Genomic DNA, 26467 nt, shown 5'->3' with positions numbered 1-26467 from the left:
AAGCCAAAGTGACAATAAATACTTTGTAGACTAAGTCATAAAAGGTGCTGTGTTTCCTGCTTGCCCTCTCTTAGGTCACTTGCTGGGGATGGGGTGGGGGAACCCCCCCAGCCGCCATGTTGGTAAGATATTCAGGCAGCCCTGTGGAGACGCCGGCACGATAAGAAGCTGATGCATTCTCCAACAGTCAGTGGGCAACTACCAATAGCCGTGTGAGTGAGCCATCTCTGGCCCAGTCAAACCTCATGTAACTGCAGCCCCTGCTGACAGCTTGACTTTTCACTTCTTGGGAGACCCTGAACCTGAACCACCCAGCTAAACTACTCTCTGATTCCTGACCTTCAGAAGCTGTGTGAGATAATACATTTGTTGTTTTAAGCTACTAACTTTTCTGGTAATTCACTACACAATAATAAATAACAGATGCAAGAGCAAAAACAAGAACAGTTAGGCGTTATCTGACAGACTTCACTGGTCTAATACAAGGGAATAAATAAAATATAGTGGCACATTACAAGAAATTCCCTCTTTCTTCTGAGATCAAGAAACCAATAAATGGCAAAAATAAGAGCTGGACCCAAGAATCAGCCCATACCTGGGCACACCTGTGCCAGGATCTCCAACAGCATTTTCTAGCTTTATTTTAAAAAACAAACAACAAACAAACAAGCAAATCCAGAATAACCACCAAAACCAAAGGCAAAAAATCTGAGTACTTTTTTAAAGCATGACTTGTAGAGTACCAGTGTCTTAGTCTGCTCAGGCTGCTGTAACAGAATACCATAGACTAGGTGTCTTATAAACAATAGAAATGTATTTCTCACAGTTCCGGAGACTGGGAAGTCCAAGATCAAGGTGCTGTCAGATTCAGTGTCTGGTAAGAGCCTACTTCCTAATTCATAGATGGCTATTTTCTCAGTGTGGAAGAGACAATGGGGTCTCTTTTACAGAGGCACTAATCCCATTCATGAGGGCCCTTCACTTATGACCTAAGCACCTCCCAATAACCCTACCTCCAAATACCCAATACCCTCACATTAGAGATTAGGTTTCAATATATGAATTCTGGGGGAACAGAAACATTCAGTCTATAGAAACCAGTCTGCTTTTAAAGATTAGAAGCTTAGGAACTGTGTTCTTAGCCTCTGTCCCTGTTGTAAACCCAAGAGGGCGAGGCAGCAGAGGACCCCTACCCCAAGGGACCCACACCTTCATTTTGATTCTTGTTTTCTCAGTATCCAACCCTGCAGATGCTAGTAAGTTGAAGTGAATGAAAGGGAATCAGAGTTTCTGGCAGCTATTGTTTGATATATTTCAGGCATGATAACTAGCTAAATTAGGAGACACTTAGAAGGGACTATAAAGACCATGGTTTTATAAAATTTTGGAAACAAGGTAGGACATTATGTAAAACAAGAAGGGAGTGTTAGGCATCAAAAGCTGTGTATATTAGAGAATACATTTAGGTTTTGAGAGAGTTTCAGGAGAAAGTAAGGGGTTTCTTAAAGGGTTTTGCAAATCAGATTTCAAGCCATGAGCAGACAAGAACAGGGCAGAGTGAACTTCAAGAAAGAGGGTGTGAGGAATTCCCTGGTGGTCCAGTGATTAGTACTCAGTGTTTTCACAGTTGTGGCCCGGGTTCGATTCCCTGGTCGGGGAACTAAGATCCTGCAAGACTCGTGGCACGGCCAAAAGTAAATAAATAAATAAAAAGAAGGTGTAGTAAGATGAAGAGAGGAAGAGGCCAGGAAGGGCAGTAGATTCTGCATCTTCAAAATTTTTAAATTGGTCTTGATAACGCATGGAGGCATAAATGCTTAAGGAAACTTTAAAGATGAAAGTAAGGATGGTGATTGCTCTGAGGTAGGACCAAGAAAGAAGGGAAACTTTATGCTTCCATTAAGGTTCTGACTTGGTAAAAGGCCAATCTATGTGGAGAAATAAGACTGTATGGAATGGAAGGAAAGATTTGAGAGGTTAAGTTCATGGAGTTGAAAAGACTCCAAATGGCTAGTGGTGTTTTGGATTAGTGTGTGTGTGTTTTTGGGGACAGGAGAAATGAGAATTAGGAAAGGTGCTAATTACTAGTCAGTAAACTAATTTTGAATGAAGAACAATTAAAGAGCAATAAAAGAGAAAAAAATTAAAAACAAAAAAGAAAAATAAGAGATGTAAACACAATCTACCAGCTAATTCCAAAGGTTTAACCAAAACAGAGAAAACAAAATCAAGTGTCAAGAAAATAAACGTGTGGCACATCAAATTGAAAATACAGTAATAATGAAAAGGATTGAGCCCAACACTTGGAACTAAGAACATTAAGAATTGTCAACCAGACAAGTGTGAATCAGTAGCAACCCTCAGAACATTAGAAAGGCAAGTATACCTCATTTATTCATCTGATTGAAGGGGAAAGGAATTCTATGGACTGTAAAGCATTGCCAACATTTCTCTCAGAAAAGAATATCTCTCCTAATGTGAGAAACAAACAAACAAACAACTCCTAAATATTTATCCCAATTATTGAACAAGAATTTATCAGGCAATATCATTATTATTTGCTGAGAAAGACAAAAAGGAAGCATTTGAACAGTACTTAATTTAAATAAGATAACATTCTCAAACTCAATTTTTTTTATTGAATTATATTTGATTTACAATTTTATGTAAGTTTCAGGTGTACAACAAAGTGATTCAAATATATCTATATATCTATGTACATACAGATATCTATCTTTTCCAGATTCTTTTCCATTATAGGTTATTAAGATTCTCAAACTTTTTAAGCTGAAAAGTCTGCAGTCAGTTTGTTTCCTCCATGAAGGTGGGAGAAGAGACTTAACAAATTATTTTAACAAAGAGAATCACACCTGTGGGACACATAGATGTGAATATAAATATTTCCAGGGCAAAGCATTGGCAAGGCAACTGTATTTGTAAATTAAAGGCATGGAGTTTTTGGGTGCACTTGATTTCTCAGTTCAACAAAGGAGAGAAGCGGGAGGGGGGCAGGGCGGTAATCCCTGAGAGGCATTTTCACTTGTTCATGGACTCACCAAAGGAAAACTGCAGGTAAAAGATGACCTTCCTCAAACAGCTTCCTGAAGTGTTTCTAAGTGAGATGAAGAAAATTTGAAAAAGCCAGTACTACCCCCCAAAATGTGGCAGCCAGTGAGGGAAGGGAAAGTAAGGTGATAGGATGAGTAAGGAAAAGGGGTAGGGCACCGACGCTGAGAACGACGAAGAACCCCACCTGGAAGCTATCTATAATCAGGCAGCCAGCCACGAGGTTTCACAAAAGCTCCCAAATGACTACAATCATCGCTCTTGAGATGCGCCATTCATTCCAGCAGCCACAAGTCGCTAAGAGACGGCAGAAAACAAAACAAAACAAAACAAAACGGACAGCAAGTCCTGACAAAACCAAAAGAAAGGTCTTCCAGGGGCGGGCGAGCGCAACACAATGTAGAAGTTGGGCTGAGGGATTTTTATTAGGCGTCGGTTCTGACCAAGTAGTTTAAGCACCGCCCTTTCCAGTGTGCTGAAAACGTGGGCGGGGCTTCGGGTCTGGCTCCTCCCTGAAGAGACGCAGCTGGCCTGAGCGGTTCCCAACCAGGTCCGATATACCACTATATAAAACACCGCCTGGGTGACTTGGAGTATTATACTTAATCGAGTTGTCGAGATGTCTGGTCGCGGCAAGGGTGGGAAGGGCCTGGGGAAAGGAGGTGCTAAGCGCCACCGTAAGGTTTTGCGCGATAACATCCAGGGGATTACCAAACCCGCCATCCGACGCCTAGCTCGGCGTGGCGGGGTGAAGCGCATCTCCGGCCTCATCTATGAGGAGACCCGTGGGGTGCTGAAGGTGTTCCTGGAGAACGTGATCCGGGACGCCGTTACCTACACTGAGCACGCCAAGCGCAAAACTGTCACCGCTATGGACGTGGTCTACGCGCTCAAGCGCCAGGGACGCACTCTGTACGGCTTTGGTGGCTAGAGTTGTTCCAAGGCATCATAACGCTCGCTTAAAGGCCCTTTTTAGGGCCACCCACGAAATCTGTTAAGGAGCTGTAGGCATTAAGGCCCATTTGAAGTATTTTGGAGCAGTAGTGTTGGGTTGGTGGTTTGGGGGGGCTAAAAATTTGAAGTTGAGTTTAAGTTGCGCGTGGTCGCAGTCCCCAGGTAGTCCCTCGTCAGCCTTTCCACCTACAGTGGCAAATCCTCTGATAAATCAGCTGCGTTGCCAGTTTTTACAGAGGTTTAGTGTAAGCCGAACTCATTTAACCTATTTAACTTAACTGCGCTCGCACTCCCACGTCAAGGGCAAAATAATGATACAGTATAGCGAGCAATGCCTAAAATACTATCATACCTTTTTTTTCAGAAAAAGTTGGCCGACCTTCGTTTTAATAAGCTGAGAGATTCTTAAGCACGCTGAAGTTTGAGACTACTAGCATAGAACATGGCTGGATTTCGACTTTCAATGCCTCCTTTTATCATAAGCTGGTTCCCTTTTATGTTATTCAGTAAACTATTCTTGTCAAGAACCCAGTCATGACATCTTGTACTGTATTTAAAATAGTGCAAGGCACTTTGAGATTCTTTAGATAACACTTTAAGAATTTTGATTCATCCTGCAGTCTTTTAAAGCCAACAAGATATTTCCTCTATACATTATCCTAATGACCGAAGTAGAGGCGGGAAAACGCTTCCTTTTCTTTGAGGAATAAGCCCAGAACCAATTCTGTGGGCGGGGAAGGGCGGGGCAGGCGAGGGAGGCAGCAGTCTATTGTCCAATCAAGACGCGAGGGTCCATATATATATTGGGACGACTGACTCCTCTTGCTACTGTTAAATAATTGGCGCTCCCTGTGCATGGCTCGCACTAAGCAGACCGCTCGGAAGTCCACCGGCGGTAAGGCGCCGCGCAAGCAGCTGGCCACCAAGGCGGCACGCAAGAGCGCGCCGGCCACGGGCGGCGTGAAGAAGCCGCACCGCTACCGGCCCGGCACGGTGGCCCTGCGCGAGATCCGCCGCTACCAGAAGTCCACGGAGCTGCTGATCCGCAAACTGCCGTTCCAGCGCCTGGTGCGCGAGATCGCGCAGGACTTCAAGACCGACCTGCGCTTCCAGAGCTCGGCCGTCATGGCGCTGCAGGAGGCGTGCGAGGCCTACCTGGTGGGGCTCTTCGAGGACACCAACCTGTGTGCCATCCACGCCAAGCGCGTCACCATCATGCCCAAGGACATCCAGCTCGCCCGTCGCATCCGCGGGGAAAGAGCTTAAATCTTACACCGTCTCCTATTAATATATCTCATCCGAAAAGGCTCTTTTCAGAGCCCCTCAACTGTCACCAAAAAGGAACTGTTCATTTTAGAGGATCCATGTTACCCCCAAAAGAAAAATGGCAGGAGGGTTTTGATGAAATAGCTGTTGTGGGCCTAATTGTTACTGTCACTTCAGTGCTGCGTATTTGGAGATTAAGCTGCAGACGGAGGTTACTGTATTCTGTGCTCCTGGTCAGCCTGTCGAGCTGTTTCTGGGAAAGCATACTTAAAGTGATAAAACCATTAAGCCTTTGGCTACACGAAGCGACTGAAGGAAAACTGGCCCATACCTTGCGAAAGTTTATTGGTTTCTGTGGATAATTGTGTAAATGGCAAATAAAGGGTTTTTTTTGTTTGTTTGTTTTTGCCAAGTACCCTAGCTCCTTGACTTCAGAAAATGTGCCTCTTGCCTTTCTGTTGCAGAAAGAAATAGTGGTCGAGGTTCAAGCCTCACAGCTGCCAAATATTACTAGCTGTATAATCTTTGCCAAATTACTCATCTCTCTGGGACTCACCTAGAACAGCTGTAAAATGTAGCAGACGAATTAGTTTGTAGGGCATGCTTAGATTAGTTCCTGGCACTTAAATGCTCAATGAATGTTAGCTCTTTTTATTATGCTCCTCTCCTGTAAAGCATGACTTCCCCCAACCCCCTTCCCAAATTTTCTGAAAGTTTTGTGATTGAAAAAGTGGGAAATACTTGGTTGGAACATTTTCTTGTTAAAATCTCCTTTTCTTTAGATCTCGATTTGCATAGTCCTGAAAGAGGCAGGCCTGTAGCAACACACCATGAACTGTGTCTGTGAGAAGGAATACAAAACAGCAAAAGAGACAAATAGTAAATATTTTAGGTTTTGCAGGCAACATATAGTCTGTCACAGTTTTTTAAAAATACAATTTAAGGGGCTTCCCTGGTGGCGCCTGCCAATGCAGGGGACACGGGTTCGAGCCCTGGTCTGGGAAGATCCCACATGCTGCGGAGCAACTAGGCCCGTGAGCCACAACTACTGAGCCTGCGCGTCTGGAGCCTGTGCTCCGCAACAAGAGAGGCCGCGATAGTGAGAGGCCCGCGCACAGCGATGAAGAGTGGCCCCCGCTTGCCACAACTAGAGAAAGCCCTCGCACAGAAATAAAGACCCAACGCAACCAAAAATAAATAATAAATAAATAAATAAATAAGTATATATATTAAAAAAATACAATTTAAAAATAGAAAAACTCAGCTCGACGGCCATACAAAAATAGGCCACTGTCTAGATTTGGCCATAGTAGGCTATAGTTTCAACTCCAGGAGCTCCTGAAGAGATGAAGTGTATTGGCCTACGGTTTTTCACAGGAGAGAATTGACTGTTGATTGCATGAGAGATCCTAATCATCACCCCATCCAGGCACAAAATCCTGTCCATGCCTCCCCCTCCCACCTCCCAATAAATAGCAAACTTCATCCTCCATTCCACTTCCTGGTCATTGCCTCAGTTCCCTTGGATGTTAATGTTTTCCTGAATTCTCTTAAACTTCTATAACCTCCAGTCCCTTAAGAGCCAGTCCACACTTAGTCAGTGGCCAATTATTTCACTGGAAGATACAGGTCTATCTTCACTTAAACACACAAAAATATCCATACTGATGTCCTACAAAAGAGGGTGTTTTGACCGTGCAATTTGTTAAATGTTGATGGAGGTAAGGAGTTTGAGAGCATTGGGAAAAGCACCGTGAAAGAAGGACAAAGTCCCACGCCATCTAAACAGTTTGCGCTTTCGAGGGCTACTGGAAGCCCTTGAATAATTTTTAGCAGGTTTCAGGGTTTTTTCTAAAATACATTATCGGGGCTAAGCATTTTTCTTTTTTCTTACTTTATTGGATTCGCTTAGGTATTAAAGAGAGAAAGCATCTCAATCAAAAACAAACCAAATTTGTTTGAATGCAGGTCATTGGATCCTGTAGCCAAAGCAATTTCTATTCCTCCTGGAAGAAGTCACTTTGGCAACAGAACTTTTCCTAGCGGCAAAATCCCATTCTCTAAAGACATTGGCACGTGGAAACTCCTTGGGAGGCAGAACCGGTTTTTAAAGTAAGATCTATATGGTTAATTTTGGGCTGTAGGCAACCAGCTGTCCTGCGCCTGTGTTACTTGCCGCAGTTTGAAACAAAGTTTATGGCAAAACCACGGAACCTATTGTCTTTCCTCTTGCAAAAATCAAAGGCCGAACTTAGGGACAAAGCCTTTTAAAAGACGGTCACTTGATATTTAGTAAAAATTTATTGCAACATGCAACTAACTAGCTCGATGCCTTACGCCCGATAGACACATATGAAAAGCTGAAGGGATTTTTAAAAATATCGTTCATTAATTGCGCGTGATTCATAAAAACACAAACAAGTATGTGAACATGGAGGCTGTTTTCCTCCTTTGGAGCTTCAAAGAGTCAAATTCTGTACCATTGTTTTTAGCATTTAATCAAATTTTGGGACTAACAAACACAATTTGGGAGTCCAACCACGAGAGCCGGCTGCCTGAGGGCGGTGGATCGGACGCTCCACCAATCACAGGGCAGCACCGGCTTATATAAGCCCCGGGCCCGAGTAAGGTAGCATTGCAAAACTTGCTCTTTGGGTTTTGAATCTCTCTTCTTCTAGCAGCTTTTTCCCATCGCCATGTCGGAAACCGCTCCTGCTGAGACGGCTGCTCCGGCGCCGGTGGAGAAATCCCCTGCCAAGAAGAAGTCTACTAAGAAGTCCGCGAGCGGTGGCGCGGCTAAGCGCAAGGCGACCGGCCCCCCAGTTTCCGAGCTGATCACTAAGGCTGTGGCCGCCTCCAAAGAACGCAATGGCCTTTCTTTGGCAGCGCTCAAGAAGACACTGGCAGCTGGCGGCTACGACGTGGAGAAGAACAACAGTCGAATCAAGCTGGGTCTCAAGAGCCTGGTGAGCAAGGGTACCCTTGTGCAGACCAAGGGCACGGGTGCTTCCGGATCCTTTAAGCTCAATAGGAAGGTGCCCACCGGGGAAGCCAAGCCGAAGGCCAAGAAGGCGGGGGCTGCTAAAGCGAAAAAACCTGCAGGGGCCACCCCTAAGAAGCCCAAGAAGGCTGCGGGAGCGAAGAAAGCGGTGAAGAAGACTCCCAAGAAGGCGAAGAAGCCCGCAGCCGCTGGCGTCAAAAAGGTGGCCAAGAGTCCCAAGAAGACCAAAGCCGCGGCAAAGCCGAAGAAGGCTGCTAAGAGCCCCGCGAAGCCTAAGGCAGTGAAGCCAAAAGCGGCGAAACCCAAAGCCGCCAAGCCTAAGGCAGCAAAACCCAAAGCTGCAAAGGCAAAGAAGGCGGCTCCCAAAAAGAAGTAGGAAGTTGCCGCTTAAGAAGCAAACCCCAAAGGCTCTTTTCAGAGCCACCCAGAGATCTCTGAAAACAGCTGTGCACTGAGGAACGTATATATTTTATTCTCGGCCGCTCGCCAAGAAAAGTTGCCCTCTACTTCCACTCAATGTTTTCACCTTTCCTCCTGCTTGGAACTCAAAGCAAAAAACATGATATTCTTTTTAAAATACAACAAAGTTAGAAAATTTGACCTTCTGGATCCAGTAACCTCTGCAAAATTGTCCACAAACATGTTAAATGTGAGTTGCTGACCATTTAAAGACATTTTGGTTCCTGGGTGTTTGGCTACAAGGAACTTTTTAAAGTTAAAAAGCCCGCGTCACGTTCAGATAGGTCAACTGTTTGTTCAAATGGTAGACGTTTTTATTCCGGTTTATGAGCCACCTAATTCACTGCACATTGTTTTAAGCTCAACAAAAGATGACTTCTAAGACATCTATTTTTAATTTGATGTTGCAGGAATCAAGGCACAGAGCAGAACCTTAGCACTGGCAGAGGTCGAGTTACTGCAAATAAGCCGAGACAGAAGTGTCTTCAGGGGCCCTTAAAGATAGATACTTAGATTGACACTGCACTCACTTCCTTACTAAAAAGCTCTTTATTTCTTCCTGACATTCCGAGGACATGACCAGGAGTCCGAAGTGGCTCAAACTGCTTGCCAAATTAATTACATTAATTTCTTTTCCCTAGGCAGTAATGACAATGGTGAAACTACTGTCGCAGCTCCTCTGCAGAAAAAATAGGTGGCTCTGAAAAGAGCCTTTGGTTTCGAAGGCGTAGCTCTTGAGGCCTTACTTGCCCTTGGCCTTGTGGTGGCTCTCGGTTTTCTTGGGCAGCAGCACCGCCTGGATGTTGGGCAGAACACCGCCCTGAGCGATGGTGACTTTGCCTAGCAGCTTGTTGAGCTCCTCGTCGTTGCGGATGGCCAGCTGCAGGTGACGCGGGATGATACGCGTCTTTTTGTTGTCGCGGGCCGCGTTGCCCGCCAGCTCCAGGATCTCGGCCGTCAAGTACTCCAACACCGCCGCCAAGTACACCGGTGCGCCGGCCCCGACACGCTCAGCGTAGTTGCCCTTGCGGAGCAGGCGGTGCACTCGTCCCACGGGAAACTGGAGCCCGGCGCGAGAAGACCGGGTCTTGGACTTGGCGCGAACTTTGCCTCCTTGCTTGCCACGTCCAGACATAATGCAGTATTTTAGAAGCCTACACCAGAAGCAACTAAGGGAAAAGAAGAAAAACGCACATTTTATAGCTGCAGCTGGGCGCGAAAAAGGAGATATTCCATTGGGCAAAGTAGTAATTCCGTTTTAAAAGAGGACGTGTCGGTCCTTTAAATGCGCGTTCTGATTGGACAAAATTGATAATGACGTCATTACCAGTATTCGCCAATCAGACATAGAACTTTACTAAGTCTCATTTGCATATGCAGTTGTAAATAAAACGGACTCGCCTCGCGCATTTCTCAGTTTTTGTTTCTCGAGGATTTTGTTAAGTTCTCTTCACCATGCCTGAGCTTGCCAAGTCCGCTCCTGCCCCGAAAAAAGGCTCTAAGAAGGCGGTGACTAAGGCTCAGAAGAAAGACGGCAAGAAGCGCAAGCGCAGCCGCAAGGAGAGCTACTCCGTGTACGTGTACAAGGTGCTGAAGCAGGTCCACCCGGACACCGGCATCTCGTCTAAGGCCATGGGTATCATGAACTCGTTCGTTAACGACATCTTCGAGCGCATCGCGGGCGAGGCGTCGCGCCTGGCGCATTACAACAAGCGCTCTACCATCACCTCCAGGGAGATCCAGACGGCCGTACGCCTGCTGCTGCCCGGCGAGCTGGCCAAGCACGCCGTGTCTGAGGGCACCAAGGCCGTCACCAAGTACACCAGCTCCAAGTGAGCCACTGGCTGCAAAGCAGTTGATTAGCTTCCGTCACATCCAAAGGCTCTTTTCAGAGCCATCCACGCTTTCCAAAGAGAACTGGCACTTAGTTTAAACAGCTTTAGAGGTCGACAAAAGCAATATTAATCTGAAGCCTTTAGTAAATGCTGCTTAATTTGTGCAACAAGTTAGATTTTGGGTTTGTGGTATTTCAAATAAGATGATCTGACAACAAGTTGTACATGTTACAGCCATCACCCAAAACGAATTTTATTGTGCTTATTTCACTTACCGTCCAGCTCAGCTTTACGCTGAGGATCGATCTTTGAGTAAGTTAGTGGCTAGCAAATTTCAAATGCTCTTTAACTGAACGTTTACTTATCTTACATCATTTTTCAGCAGTCATACACTTGCCATTCCATGCCCTGACCCTCCCCATGCTTTATAAATATCACCCCAAAAAATGAATTAAAGGAAAACAAGCAGGTTGTGTCCCCTTTAGATTTTTCATGTAATTTGATCCAGCTGCATTATTCTTAACTTTTAATGTTTCACCCCTTTTGGGAATGGCATTTCTGTTCACTATTATTTTCACATGGTCAAATTTTTTAATTGGGAAAAAGAATTTAAGAGTATCAGTTTCTTTTCTGAGTCAGCTCCACATTTCATCTCACTCTGTTTCCTCTTTACCTTTTTTCCCCTTGTAATAAGGGAGAAATTCTAAATGAAAAGGCAGTCTTTGAGACCTGAAGGATGGCATTTTTCTCCAAGGGGGAAGCGCAATCTCCCGGTGTTTAGGCCCGTATTTCAGAGCTAATTAGGCATTCTCAAGAATCACTGGGGAAATATAAGTCCCAAACATGCTACAGACTATCAGATATTAAGATGGTAAAAACCCAACATCTTTACTGTTTTTCTAGATATTATTCAATCTTTTCCCATTAAAAGACAGGAGGACTTGGGCTTCTGGGAATAGAAAGCACAAAATTGGGGCTGAACTTATGAGCTCAGGAGCAAAGGAGAGTTAAGCCAAAACTGTAGACAAAAGCCAGTGATTGCCTTCCCTGTAGCCTCAAAAAGGTCACTAGAAACATGCAGAATATTTATGGAGTTTAATATTAGTTCATTTCTTTACTACATCAATTAACATTGAATATGAAATTAGAATTGTTATTGATGTAGTGAAGACATGACTAATATTAGGCCTAGAAAGATACAGTTATTTCCTGAAATGCACCATATAGCCGTTCTCCATTCTGTTTCTGTTAAGCCCCAGTTCCTCTACCATATAAATCCTGTCTGTCCTGCAAAGCCAATCCCAAATCTAATCGCCTCTCTGATTATTCCAACTTGCATTGTTTTACCTTCTTGAAGTTTCTCCAGAGTTGTTTTCCTTTTTATTTCAACCTCTCCCACACACGTACACCCTGTCTATATGCAAGCCAGGACCTCCCAGTCTTTCCTATATCTTTATGCCTTTATCTCCATTAGACCTAAGAAGTGTGATTTATTTCTAGAGTATTCTTTCAGTATTTAACATTTTATTTTACAATTTTTTTTTTTCTTTTGGGCCGTGCCATGGCCTGTGGGATCTAGATATCCGACCACTGCATTGGAAGCACAGAGTCTTAACCACTGGACCGCCAGAGAATTCCCTTATAATTCTTTTTTTTTTTCTGCTTTTTTTTTTTTTTTAAACATCACTTATAAATTTATTTATTTATTTATGGCTGTGTTGGGTCTTCGTTTCTGTGCGAGGGCTTTCTCTAGTTGTGGCAAGCGGGAGGCCACTCTTCATCGCAGTGCGCGGGCCTCTCACTATCGCGGCCTCTCCCGTTGCGGAGCACAGGCTCCAGACGCGCAGGCTCAGTAGTTGTGGCTCACGGGCCCAGTCGCTCCGCGGCATGTGGAATCTTCCCAGACCAGGGCTTGAACCCGTGTCTCCTGCATTAGCAGGCAGATTCTCAACCACTGCGCCACCAGGGAAGCCCTATAATTCATTTTTAATCAACATTACCTGTGTCCACTGTTATGATTGGCCTATGGGACCTACACTTGAAATTAGGAGACCAATTCCTAAAACATTTGCCACTTACTTTAAGAGGCCAAGATTTTGGCTTCTCTGAAACACAGTTTCCCTATCAGTAAACTGGGGATAACAGCAATTCCTAGTCACATGACTACTGTGAGGATCAGTGAGACTGCTTTGTGAATGTCTAAGAATTATTATGCACATATTTTGTATATATTAAAAAGGAATCTTATACATCTATTTGGCATTTGAAAGGCTTAAGGTCATCTTCATTTATGAAACTGAATCTCAGAGTTCAGCCGGTACAGTGTTTTCTAGTTCATTTTTTCTTTCAATAAATATTTGTTGAGCACATATTATGTCCCATAAACTCTTCTAGGTGCCAGAAGTATATCAATGAACTAAAGAGAAAGGAAGTCATGCACACATAGAGTTTATTTTCTAATGTGGGAACAGACACGCACATAAAAAAAAACAGCATCAAAAGAATGTCAGAAGATAATGAACATTAAACATTTGGGAGGAAAACAAAGCAGAAAAGGAAGATAAAGAATGGTTTTGTATCTTCCATTTTAAATAACATAATCACAGAATGCTCCTCAAGAAGGTGAAATTTTAACAAAGATGAAGAGACAAGGGAGTGGGCCACTGGGGAAGATTCTTCTAGGCAGAAGGAAGCAGGAACAAGAGGCCCCGAATGTATATGTGGGGTAAGGGGGAAATACCCGGTGTTAGACAAGGGACAGCAGGTGGCCAATGTGACTGGGACTGAGGTGGCAAAATAGCTGGAGGTGGGAAACAGTGCTGGGAACGGGGCCTTCCAGAATGTGTAGGACCTTATATGACAGTATAATGGCTTTGGATTTCATTCTTATATGTTTCAAATTCTTAGTAGCTGCTGCAGAAAGCTGTGGGTTTTGGGCGATCAGCTGTGACTCATTTTGACCCCTGATCCTGGACTTCAAAAGGACAATGGGCATGGTGCTCTGTGTGGAAGTGTCATTTTACTTCTTTGCTGAAACCTCTCAGAGAAGTCAGAGAGAAGGACTACCAGGCCAACAGGGCATCAGGGACCCCAGAGAAGTACCAGACGCTTCCTTACAGATATAGGAACTCCAGGCCTTTTACTCCCAGCAGTTACTTTTTTGTTTTTTAAAGTGGGATGAATATCAGGAGTCCCACTTTTTTTTTTTTAATTAATTAATTTATTTATGGCTGTGTTGGGTCTTCGTTTCTGTGCGAGGGCTTTCTCTAGTTGTGGCAGAGAAGAGCGGAGGCCACTCTTCATCGCGGTGCGTGGGCCTCTCACTATCGCGGCCTCTCTTGTTGCGGAGCACAGGCTCCAGACGCCCAGGCTCAGTAATTGTGGCTCACGGGCCCAGCTGCTCCGCGGCATGTGGGATCCTCCCAGACCAGGGCTCGAACCCGTGTCCCCTGCATTAGCAGGCAGACTCCCAACCACTGCGCCACCAGGGAAGCCCCCAGCAGTTACTTTTTGTTCCAGAATAGTCCTCTTCTCCACAGCCTCCTGAACTGAGCAAATTCCTGTGAAAGAATCACCGATTTTGAATCTGTTTCCAGTTGGGGGTCACCAGGGACCACACAAACAAGAGCCACTGACAAATAAGGATGTCTTTCAAACATCAAACCCATACCCACCATTTAATACGTGTATCCACTCCTGAATCTTAACCTTTCTGCAACTTCTTTAGCTTTTTCTGGCCTTATTTCCACCCTTGTCTCAAGCCAAGAGAGCGAAATCTCTCATATTTCTTCTCATGGTACATTATCCATGTAACTAGGTAATAATCAAAGGGCCACTCTCACTTTTACGTTCCTAGTTTCTCACTCCTCTTGTGTCCAGTGGTTCCCAATTTTAATCATGCATCAAACTTGCTGGTAGAACTTTGAAAAAATATATTACTGCAGAGCTTTGCCCCTAGAGATTCTGATTCAATTTATCAGAGGAGGGGCCTGGACATCTGGGGTATTTGAAATTCCCCAGCTAATGCTGATGGCTATGAGGATTGAGAGGCACACTCTTCTGTGCCAACTGTGGGAAGTAGCCTCTAAGATGGCACCCAGTGACCCCTACTTTCTAATATTGGTGCCCTTCCCACATTGCTCCAGCGTTATGGTCAACAGGATATGACAGAAGTAATGGTATGTCACTTTCAAGATTCGATAAGGGACTTCCATCTTGATCACTCCCACTCTCTTGGATCACTTGTTCCCCTTGTCGTGAGTAACCTTATAGAGATATCCACATGGTGAGGTACTGAGGCCTCCAGCCAACAGCATTCTAAACAAGCTTTTTCTTGGACTTTAGAAGCTCCAGTCCCAGTCAAGCCTTTAGAATCTAAGGTTTAGATGACCTGATTGCAGCTTTGTGAGAGATCTTGAATCGGACTACCACCTAAGCTGCTCCCAGATTCCTGACCCTAAGAAACTCTATGAGGGAATAAATGTTTGCTGTTTTAAGCTGCTCAATTTTGGAATAATGTGTTACCCAACATATTTAGTTGATAATATACCAACTGAAACCTTAGCGATCCTTTCTTTCAAGGTCAAACCTTGTTATACCTCTTCCAAGAAACTTTCCCAGATTGCCACATTCCAGAATAATATTACTCCCTCCAAATTCCTACAGCAGTTAATATTAAATAGTTTGATGTAATAATAATAAATATTAATTATATTACATTTTATATATACAATTATACATAAGTAGTGTTATATTAATGTTATATAATTTATATAACATATATAGATCTATAATTTATATAGAAGTATAAAATATAACAATAGTGCCATTTTGCCATTTACTGGTTTATGACATTGCTTATTTTATTCAGTATTGTTCAAACTTCAGTTATTTGAGTTCCACTTTTATGATTTTTTCTTTTTTCTGTATCAGGGTGCAATCTATATTATTGTTTACTTAATATTTTTAAAAAATATATTCTTTAGGGGAATTCCCTGGCAGTCCCGTGGTTAGGACTCTATACTTTCACTGCTGTGGGCCCACGTTCGATCCCAGGTCGGGGAACTAAGATCCTGCAAGCAGGGCTGCTCGGTCAAAAAAGAAAAAAAAAAAAAAAGAAGTGAAATCAATGTATTTTAAAAGACAACCATAGTGGAAAATTCCTGCTTCTGACCATGAACAGAATACAAGTATAAAACAATATGTAAATATGTAAATATATGTATATATTATTCAATTTCAGTTATATGCTATTTGCTGCCTACTATTTTGAGTCTGAAACTTGTTCTTTGTTATGAAGTTGAAAGACTGGGGAAGGGGGCAAGGATTAACAAGTGTTTGCAAGGCCTTAAAGATCTGCTAGCACCAAATTAATGCTTTCCCAGTTACTTAATCAGAAAGATTTAAAGAGAGTAGAAAAGAGAATGATATTTTCACTCTCTGTTTCAACATTTTAAACACCAAAGTCCACATACTACTTATGATAATTTTCCATGCCCCCAGTGATACTTAGTACAGATCTGAGAAAATACTGGTTAATTAATGTACTATTTAATTGAGCCACTATTATATGTCTAACTCAGGAAATATAAAGCTATATGACCCAGGGAAGCTCACTTTGTGGTGGAACATTTATTAAATTACACTTATTTTTATTTCTCATATTATTTAATAATTATTTTGTTGAAAGAAAAAAAAAATCTATGTAATGTCTTTTTCATAGTAACTTTTATTTGTGCACCTCACCCGGGTCCCAAGAACACACTTGGAAGCAGGGTACATCATCTCATAAAATCCTTCTAAGAACTGGGGCCTTATTATTATCTCCATTTTACAGGTAATCAGAAGAATCACAGTGTTAGGCTGCACCCTGTAGGCCTGCAAGTCCTGTAATTGCCCAGCCTCGAGACCAAAGAAAATGCCTGGAGACAGCAACAGAGACATCAATGGTTTATTGAACAGGGGATCTTACATGTCTGAAGCAAAGTTCTAGAGTGACTCCCCACTCTGTACCAACAGCAGACAGGACATGGCAGCAGTCTTCATGGTGGGGGTTGGGTGGGGGGTGTACCAGTATACCAATTATAGGGGGGACTGATGTCAGGTGGGCTCATCAGTTACCGGGGAAACCAGCAGAGGAGAAGAGGAGGACATCCCTCACTGTCCCTTTGGTTAACAACCATCAAGGGGGCAGATATTTCTCTTTAATAACCCAGCATGCTGGAGCCGTTCTGTTCTAAGAATCAGAAAAATTTCTGGTTGGAGCTGGGGCAAGCACTTAAGCAGATACTGATAAGCTCTATGATTAAGAGGAAAGGTCAGTCCTGTGACTAGGGTGAGGTGAAGCAGGGACTGTTCGATCAGGGGATGTACAGAGAGCAAGAGAACAGCCATCTTGTGTGGCCTGATCATACACACAGGCTCACTGAAGCAGCATCCAAGATAACCAGCTAACAAGTACTGGGCAGAACTTCAGTCACAAAAGGTTTTCCAGGGCCTATGTTCCTTCCACCTGTTTAGGCTGCTTTAGAGTAGGTTCTTTACTAATTCAGATTATAAGAATGACCTTCCTTTTGTGCTCTATTTGTTTTTGCTATTTTCAGCATTTTATTCCCATTCATGTATTTCTCTTGCTTATCTCCAGTACATCTGGAAGTTCTTCATTTCGTTTGCTCTAATATTTTGTCATTTGAGGGATTATTGACTGTCAGAGTTTATGTCATGGCTCTTCACTCAAGGATCTGCCCTCAAGCAGTAAACTGTACAGCACTTACATCTTGCTTTTGGCATATAGGGGAAAAAGTCACAGTAGTTATTGGCTGTCATTTATTAAGTGTGTACTATCTTTGGATACTGTGCATTATCTAATTTATTTTTCCAATCAAATGAGGTAAGTGCTAGTGGTATCTTTGGTCTACAGCTAAAGAGACAGAGGATTGGGATTGTAACATTATAGTAACATATTGGCTGCTTTGTTAGTTTGCTACAGCTGTCATAACAAGGTACCTCAGTCTGGGTGGCTGAAAAAACAGAAATTTGTTTTCTCACTGTTCTGGAGTCTAGAAGTCTGAGATCAAGGTGCCAGCAGGGCTGTTTCCTTCTGAGGGCTGTGAGGGAAGGATGGGTTCTAGGCCTCTCTCCTTAGCTTGTAGACAGCCATCTTTCCCCCTCTATCTTCACATGTGTTCCCTCTGTACTTGTCTGCATCCAAATTTCATCTTCTTAAAAGGACACTAGTCATATTGGAGTAGGACCTACCCACTTTCCAAGGACCTCATTTTAATTTAATTACCTCTTTAAAGACTCTATCCCTAAATATGGTTACATTCTGAGGGTTCAGCGAGGCTGGGGGAGGCAGATAAAATTCTCCCCAGAACAGCTGCCTTCCTTTAAATAGAACAGCCCATAGAAATCAGGGGTGTATGACTCCCTTCCCCCGGACTAGGCCTAGTTTTGGTTCTTTGGACTGAGGAGGACAAAAGAAACTAAGAATAAGGATAGGTTAATGTTTAAACGTCTACTTTAAAAATAACTACATTGTATCTATTGCAAATAATTAAACAGCATTCAGGTCTCATCCACAGTGATACTTTAGCCTTTCACTTGGGCAAACCTGGATTGCTGACCCTCTGGGAGAATGAGTATAAAGGGTCTTCCCAGGGGGCCTGCTGCTTCAGGGAGAGGCCTCTTCTTGTCTATTTCATTACTGCTTTCAAGGCAGAAATAATGGTCAGATAAGAGATATAACAACAACTCCATGTCTCACATGGCGCAATTTCAGTGGGCAGGTTTCTCTCTGCTCCTTGGTGGCACAAATTTCCAACAATTGAAATACAGGGTGTCTGCAAGCATTGTGTGAGTATAAGTTGCAATTTTCAAACACTGTCTTCTGGAAAAGTTACAGACGGAGTTTAGTTTGTCTTAATTTCAGTACTATAATCAACAGGCAGACTTTGCTATACATGCTTGTTTCCCACAGGAAAGGCAAAAGTTGTTAATTGTGCAATGATGATAGGGTAGAGCAATGATGATAGGGTAGAGCTATAGGACCCTCCAAAGAGAATTTTACCTGTATTCTCCAAGAAAAAAAAAAAAAAAAAATTGCCTTTTTTTTTTTTTTCCTGTTCTTGGGAACAAGAGGGAGAAATTTTTTTTTTTTTCAAATAAAGAATGGCATCTTTTTCACTATTAAAACAAATACGAATGGGTCATCTCCATTTGTTTTGAAAGAATTTAGTTTGATGATAACAAAAGACCACAAAATCTATCATTTGTACACTGATGGCTACTACCATGAGGTTTATAAACTGATTCTGTCACTGATCCTCTAGCTATTTAGACAAAATACTCCACTTCTCTGTGCATCGGTTTGTTCATCTAGAAAATAGGTATGGAATGAGAGTGGCCTTAAAGTTCTATTGCAGGCTATCATCTTCCTACATAGGATGGACTGAGGTCCAGGACACTGGAGCAGCAGGGCATGGTGCAGATGAATGGTATATATTCTTCTATATTTCTTAACTCCATCAAATTACAACTGAAAAATTATTGAAAGTCATGATTTGTGGTTTGTAGAGGTCTATGTTCCATGGTGTGGCCACTGTGAAAATTTAACACTAGGCTTGAAGGTAGCAACAACTACAGTCTGATGTAGCCTAAGGAGATAAGCATCCCACCTTAAGAAGTCAGGATGTTGTTCAGGGATTTCCCTCCACCAAGATTTTGGATCCAACAAAAATGTATCAGAGGATTGTCAGGATGGCAGAAGCAGAGAATCCATAGTAGATGTCATTCTGAGTACTCTGATGAGGTTAATTATTCTGATGACTTCAGAAGGATCCCTTCTCAAGCACGAAGTGATGGATGTAGTTCTGGAAAACAAGGCATAAGTGAAAGTTCAAGGAAAAAAAGATGTGACTGAAGAGATGGTAGCTTTGATAAAAATGTCCTTGACAGTGAGGTGAAGGTGTTTGAATGTTAAGCTCGTTGGTGTGGACACTGCAAAAAAATGGAGCCAGAATGAAATGCCTAAACTTCAAGAGATTTGACTCAAATATAACCTATACTTTTTAAGGTATATCCTATTACCATTTACTGATAAGGTATTGCAGTTAATCTCTGTGTGTTTAAATTTTGGGCTTCACAGACACTTCATAAAAGTTATTGATTTCTTCAAATTTATAAACCTGATTTCTTGAACCAACAATACAGTGTTTAGTCTCTTCCTCTAGTCCTGTGACTAGTATTTATTTACATTCAATTTACCATCTCACTTCTTTGATCATGAACAACTAACCCACTATGGCAACTGATGTGCTAACTTGAGCATTGTTAACAAGAACTTGAGTTATCACTGGACCAGAAGGTACGCCTGCAGTGACCCATATCAATTTTACACAGCTGCATTTTAAAGATTTTAAGGATTGGAAGTCCTAGAGTAATTTATGGATTGACATTTTTAAAAAATTTTAATGAATACTATACCTTGATCCTATGTCCAGTAATAGTAGACTAGGCAATTCAGATAAATCCTGATGCTTAGAACAACTAGAAAACATCTGATTGAAGGGTCAGGCAGCTAACAAGAAAATGAATTACAGAGCCAAGAATCAGAAAAAGAAGAAAGCCCAGGGTACTAGGCAGCTAGAAAATAAGAAAGGAAGAAAATCTCCATATACTATTGTGGAATGATCTTCAGGATATATACTTTAAAGGAAAAAAAAACAAAAACAAAACACAAGATAGAGAAAATTGTGTGTAAGATGTTACTGTTTATCTAGTAGAGGGGTACTGGGACTTCCCTGGTGTTCTAGTGGTAAAGAATCCGCCTTCTAATGCAGAGGAAGCTGGTTCCATCCCTGGTCAAGGAACTAAAGATCCCCACATGCCAAGAGGCAACTAAACTGGCGTGCCACAACTACTGAGCTCGCACACTTCAACTAGAGAGCCCGCGTGCCGCAAACTACAGAGCCCACGCGCCCTGGAGGCTGTGCGCCACAACTAGAGAGAAGCCTGCGCGGCGCAATGAAAGATCCCGCGTGCTGCAACTAAAACCCGAGGCGGCCAAATAAATAAATATAAAATAAATATTAAAAAATATATATAATAGAGGGGAACTAAGAATACACAAATGTATGCTTATAATTAACAAACAAATAATGGGATGTTAAATCACAACATTAAAAATTGTTACCTATAAGATGAGAGAGGCTACAGGCTAAAGGAGAAAGACCTCTTTGAACATACCTTGATTTGACCTTGGAACTATGTAAACATATTTTATGTAAGGATAAGGTTAAATTTTAAAAAGCCAAATCCCTAAACATAACAGCAAAATGAAGCAAATGGATCTGTGTATTCAGATGGTAGCATAAGTACACAGGAAATTATTTCCAAATAATTTGAAAAACAGTAAATCAAACAGTCCTAGTGTGACATAATTATTAAGGCAGCAGTTCTCAAAGTTTTCGACCCATGCACGTTTTAAAAGTATTGAGGATCCAAAGAATTTGTGTTTCTGTATGTTACTACTATTGATATTTACCTTATTAGAAGTTAAAACTGAAAGAATATTTGTTTTATTAATTCATTTAAAAATTACAATAAACCCTTTTCAACATACATATTTTATGAAGAGAGCTATATTTTTCAAAATTAAAAAATTAGTAAGAAGATTAGTACTGTTCTATATTTTGCAAATATCTTTTAAATAAGTTTCAGGATAATTGTGAAAATAATTTTAGCTTCACAGACCCATTAAAAGGATCTCAGGGACCCGCAGGGGTCCCCAGACCACAGTTTGAGAATCACTGTCTTCAGGACAAAGAGAAGGCTAACATTTTATTTATTTATTTAGTAACCACATTGTTGGTGGTAGTGTTGGGGATGGCTGTGGCAGAAGCTGGTACACAGGACAATTTGAGAATGCCTTGGGAATTAGTGTTTGGACTGATTTCCAACAATGGCAATCATTAAAATGCAATTTGCTCTCCTGAAATTTTATTGAACAAAGCATCAGCGAGTTTCTCAGGGAGCTATTTTTTGAGACTTGATCCTATAGCATTGCAGGAGGTGGAGTTTCCCCTAATATAAGTACGACAGAACCTTAAGACTGCAAAGCCAGGCACTTTCTGGAGAAGAAGATGCTCATCTCAGTGACATGGGGCACAAAGACTTGGTAAAAGATGAATAGTGAGACACACCAGGTAAACTTCTTATTCAGCTCATCGTAGTATTTGTTCCAATTGCTTATTATCATGGATTCATGGCTTTTTATATGCTGAATCTATTCCAGTAAACAACAACAACTGTTCTGTTTGTTTAGTTTTAATTCTCAAGTTAGCACTACTTACACCGTGGGGATTCTTTCAGGCTTTCTTGCCACTCTCATCTTAACTCTCTTTATTGTTACTCCAAACATGGGAGATCATCCTTGCTTTCAGTCAGCATGATGTTCTAGACCCATCAGAATTTCCCTTCTCTCAAAACTTGTAATCAGTTCCTCTTCAAGGAATTTAGTTTCTTGAATAGAGGTGGAAATCTCCACACCAGGGTTTATGTTAGACTGTTTTGCGTGATGCACCTGGCTGCATCAGATGACTGTGAGAACACTATGATGACAGACTAAAAACCCTGTTTTTAAAGGCTAAGTGCCTGTTATTCTTTTCACAGAAAGTCCTTTATCTTGTCCCCAAATAAATTTTTTTTTCAATCAAACTCACTTTTCTTCTTGAGCTGATAGCTTCACTCTTCTCTGCCATATAAAACATCACCTCACCAAGGTTAATTTACTAGATTTTGTATCTAAACAATGTGTTTAAAAAACAGTATTATTAAAAATTTTATAAAGCATACAATGGACTTTTATCCAGGTATATATTTCTAAGATACACATTATACATTAGTAATTTTAATATTTCACTTTGAGCTTTTGGAAGAATTAATATAGTCCACAGCTCATAAACATGAGGATGCTCTTACTATGTTTTCTTTTTGCAATGCATTGTTGCAAATGAGTCTCTCAGTCATTATCATCTGTACACCAGTTATTTTAAAAGAAAATGAAATTTTAATTTTTCCAACACTTTCCACTTTCTGATTATTCTATTAATTCCATTAAATATAATAAAAATATAATAGAAATTAAAACTTAATATATATGTATGCATGTATAAAGTGTATCCTGGCTAATGGAATGGTATAGATAAAAATCTCAAAGGTTTGGCTCTATACTCTCCATCTCACTGCTGTTCTGTACCAAGAGCCTAAAATAATCAGACACTAGACAGTCAATGCTTTTATATCTTTTGTCACCCTCTTGGAGTAAGAGTGTTGGAAAAATTGAAATATAACATATTTTAGTAATGTGTGTATAAATAAAACATTTTATGTGTATATTATATGTATATACATAAATATATGTACATATACATATATGCACACACTCATATTATGGTATAATTATTTTAATTGCAGGCAGCACTGAATTTCAATTTCTTAAGATTTTTAGTCAAATACAGCTATTTGGCCAAATACAAATACATTAAAACATACAGAGTATCTTAATATTTCACTAGTTTATTTTCAAGATATCAGTTTAAAATAAATGTTGGGGAAGAAAGAGTAAATTAAAACGAAGCTACAATCAAATTAATATCAAGAATTATTTTTTAGGGGCTTCCCTGGTGGCGCAGTGATTATCCGCCTGCCAATGCAGGGCACACGGGGTCGAGCTCTGGTCCGGGAAGATCCCACACGCCGCGGAGCAACTAACCCCATGCACCACAACTACTGAGCCTGCGCTCTAGAGCCTGCGAGCCACAACTACTGAGCCCGAGTACCACAACTACTGAAGGCCGCGCGCCTAGAGCCCATGCTCCTCAGCAGGAGGGGCCACCGCAGTAATAGGCCTGTGCACCGCAGCGAGGAGTGGCGCCCTCAGGCCGCAACTAGAGAAAGACCACGCGAAGCAACAAAGACCCAACACAGCCAAAAATAAATAAATACAATGAGCATCTGAGGTAGTATTTGTTGGCCTCATTCCACACATGAGGAAAATAAGGCAAAAAAATAAAATAAAATTAACTTAGCAATGTTATGCACATAAAATATTTCTTTAAAAAATTATTTTTTAAAAGTCCAGTGTTACATTTATACAATGTCACGTCCCAAATTTGAGTGGGATATTTTTATACAGTTCATATTCTCAAAACACTGTTCCACAAGAACCAACTGGTAGAAGACACTGATATATTTGAGCTATATTTTAGGTGCAACTCCAGAGTCACATCACATATACATATTCCTAGTATTAAATGAGGTGTAACTTTATAGTTTTCTTTTTGTTTTTCTTGGACATGTGCAAGTACTTTAGAAAGTTATCATCATTGAACATTTATCATTTTATGCATGAATGGGCCATGCCTACACTCTCAATTTTATATCCTGTTTTATTTTCACAATTAAAGCAGACATGATATAAAAAGTCATTTTTTAGGGGCTTCCCTGGTGGCGCAGTGGTTAAGAATCCGCCTGCCAATGCAGGGGACACGGGTTCGAGCCCTGGTCTGGGAAGATCCCACATGCCGCGGAGCAACTAAGCCCGTGTGCCGCAACTACTGAGCCTGCGCTCTAGAGCCCACGAGCCACAACTACTGAAGCCTGTGTGCCACAACTACTGAAGCCCGCGCGCCTAGAGCCTGTGCTCTGCAACAAGAGAAGCCACCACAATGAGAAGCCTGCGCCCCGCAACAAAGAGTAGCCCCCGCTCACTGCAACTAGAGAAAGCCCGCGGGCAGCAGCAAAGACCCAATGCAGCCAAAAATTAAATAAATGAATAAATAAATTTAAAAAAAAAAAAAAAAGTCATTTTTTAAAGAATTAAAACATATTTAAAAAAACCCTTAATTTATTAATGGATATTTTTCTTCATTCTAAGCACATGAGGAAATCCTCTGGGAAATATTTTGTCTGTATGTTTTATTATAACCTACATTCAAATTATTCTTTTTAATATGCTTAATATAAAAAGTCAGAAATTTGAAATTATAAATCACCTAGAAAAAATAATATAATACACTTTGCACAGATGTAGGTCATACTTATTATTAATTCTGAATGTAAGCCCTTAAGCAAAGATTCAAAGTAGTTTCCCCATCGCAAGACTTTAGTCCTTAAGACTTTTCATGGCTAGTCACTCATTTGTCTTGGCATATTGCAAATTAAACATATTAGGTCACCTATGTATTTTCATATGCAATATGAACAAATGGTAATTTTTGCATCAAATGGTCACTTTGTAGAATAACATACTTCTTTGGGAAGCATTTCCATGCTGATTCCCTGTAAAGACTAAAATAGTTTTAAATATGCCATTCATTCCTAAGGGCCTAAAATGAAGAGATGGGTTTTGGTTTCCCGAATTGAGGATAGGGGAACAGCCCTTCTCTATTTTTAAAAAATTTATTCCGATTAATAGAGAAACAGTAAATGCAAGTGACATGCAGAAAGAAAGCAAGCATGGAGCGGATCCTCACAGTAAAGGCAGGAGTAGGACCTAATCCCTCCCATACAGAGGAATTTCACTCAGAGAAATTAGGGAGTGGACAAAATGGCAGAGTTCTTCCCACAAAGCCGCGTGGCCCAGAAATCTCCCAATTAGGATAGACTCACGAGGGACACCGTTGGTAAACTTCAAACTGCGCGCGCAGCGTCTGGATTGGCTATCGATAAACGTGGCACCTGGTTGATGTGTGCGATAATTTGAATTGGATTCTCACTTCCATTTGTTTTTCTTCTGCCTTTCTAACTTAATATTTGGCAAACCCAAACCCAGGGAAAGGGGAGGAGAGACAGCACCCCTCCCCAAAGAAAACATAAGTGAATAAAACGATTTGTACCTTCCTTATTGTGTGCCAAGCAATTCATTAGTCAGGTACGTACACGTTAAAATTAAGGATGGAGCGCTCAAGCCATTGTTAGCAAAATCTTTTGCCGGGTTCAAACTTAAAGGCGAGAGGATTTTCCTTTGGGACAAAGTGCATTTTGTCTTCTTCACTACGTTTGTCTGATAATGAACCTCACCTTTCTCGACATAAAAACATATAAAAATGTCTCGAGTATTGCTGCAGCACCACCTACATTGTAGTGGAAGTAATTTCTAACAAGATGAAAATGAAGAAACGCGAACAGAAGGAAGACCAAATGAAGACAGAAAAGATGACCATCTGCAAACCAAAGAAAGAAGCCTAAGAATAAACCAACCCTGCTGACAGCAAATCTTGGCCCTCTAGCTTCCAGAACTGCGAGAAAATAAATCTGTTGTTTAAAGACAAAAGAAAAAAAAAAGAAATCGCGGAACTTGTTATACTTTGCACCAAATGAGAAACACCTGCTGTATAAAGTGAGTGCCACTTCTCTTCAGAAGATTTGAGTGGCTCTGAAAAGAGCCTTTGGGGTGTGGGGCCTAGCCTTACCGCTCGCTCCGCTGCGGCCTGGCTCATTTGGAGCTGGTGTACTTGGTGACGGCCTTGGTGCCCTCAGACACGGCGTGCTTGGCCAGCTCGCCGGGCAGCAGCAGGCGTACGGCCGTCTGGATCTCCCTGGAGGTGATGGTAGAGCGCTTGTTGTAATGCGCCAGGCGCGACGCCTCGCCCGCGATGCGCTCGAAGATGTCGTTAACGAACGAGTTCATGATACCCATGGCCTTGGACGAGATGCCGGTGTCCGGGTGGACCTGTTTCAGCACCTTGTACACGTATACGGAGTAGCTCTCCTTGCGGCTGCGCTTGCGCTTCTTGCCGTCCTTCTTCTGAGCCTTGGTTACCGCCTTCTTGGAGCCCTTCTTCGGGGCCGGAGCAGACTTGGAGGGTTCAGGCATGGTGCGGAA

At 41.8% G+C, this 26467-nt stretch overlaps 6 protein-coding genes and 1 pseudogene across 7 annotated transcripts in view; 4 read left to right on the top strand and 3 right to left on the bottom strand.

Moving 5' to 3' along the window:
• Nucleotides 1-8711, top strand: part of H1-5 (H1.5 linker histone, cluster member) — a 127339-nt gene extending 118628 nt beyond the window's left edge. The window contains exon 2 of the mRNA XM_082415517.1: nucleotides 6231-8711. Coding sequence (XP_082271643.1) covers nucleotides 7983-8663 — 681 coding nt within the window. The 5' untranslated portion in view covers nucleotides 6231-7982 and the 3' untranslated portion in view covers nucleotides 8664-8711. The remainder of the gene's footprint in view (nucleotides 1-6230) is intronic.
• LOC309638925 (zinc finger and SCAN domain-containing protein 16-like) overlaps nucleotides 1-26467 on the bottom strand; it is a 378126-nt gene that overhangs the window by 67204 nt on the left and 284455 nt on the right. The gene's annotated exons all lie outside the window — the stretch shown is intronic.
• Nucleotides 4-3999, top strand: LOC309638975 (histone H4). Its single transcript, XM_082415551.1, has one exon. The coding sequence runs from the start codon at nucleotides 3686-3688 to the stop codon at nucleotides 3995-3997; it is 312 nt and encodes a 103-aa protein (XP_082271677.1). The 5' UTR covers nucleotides 4-3685; the 3' UTR covers nucleotides 3998-3999.
• On the top strand, nucleotides 4789-5686 carry LOC309638958 (histone H3.1). The gene has a single exon (XM_082415534.1). The coding sequence runs from the start codon at nucleotides 4876-4878 to the stop codon at nucleotides 5284-5286; it is 411 nt and encodes a 136-aa protein (XP_082271660.1). The 5' UTR covers nucleotides 4789-4875; the 3' UTR covers nucleotides 5287-5686.
• On the bottom strand, nucleotides 9267-9891 carry LOC309638964 (histone H2A type 1 pseudogene; annotated as a pseudogene). Its single transcript has one exon. The product of its transcript is annotated as a histone H2A type 1 pseudogene (transcript).
• Nucleotides 10202-12232, top strand: LOC309638968 (histone H2B type 1-L; the record flags this gene model as incomplete). Its single annotated transcript, XM_082415545.1, has 1 exon — nucleotides 10202-12232. The coding sequence occupies one exon, from the start codon at nucleotides 10202-10204 to the stop codon at nucleotides 10580-10582; it is 381 nt and encodes a 126-aa protein (XP_082271671.1). The 3' UTR covers nucleotides 10583-12232.
• Nucleotides 16516-26459, bottom strand: LOC309638967 (histone H2B type 1-N). Its single transcript, XM_082415544.1, has 2 exons — nucleotides 26055-26459; nucleotides 16516-19451 (listed from the first exon to the last, which is right to left on the bottom strand). Exon 1 carries the CDS (start codon nucleotides 26456-26458, stop codon nucleotides 26078-26080), a length of 381 nt encoding a protein of 126 aa, XP_082271670.1. The 5' UTR covers nucleotide 26459; the 3' UTR covers nucleotides 16516-19451; nucleotides 26055-26077.

This window comes from Balaenoptera physalus, assembly GCF_965194825.1.
Source record: "Balaenoptera physalus genome assembly, chromosome: 11".
In the NCBI taxonomy this organism is placed as follows: Eukaryota; Metazoa; Chordata; class Mammalia; order Artiodactyla; family Balaenopteridae; genus Balaenoptera; species Balaenoptera physalus.
The sequence above is the reverse complement of the archived record's forward strand: the minus strand, read 5'-3'. Positions and strand labels throughout refer to the sequence as shown.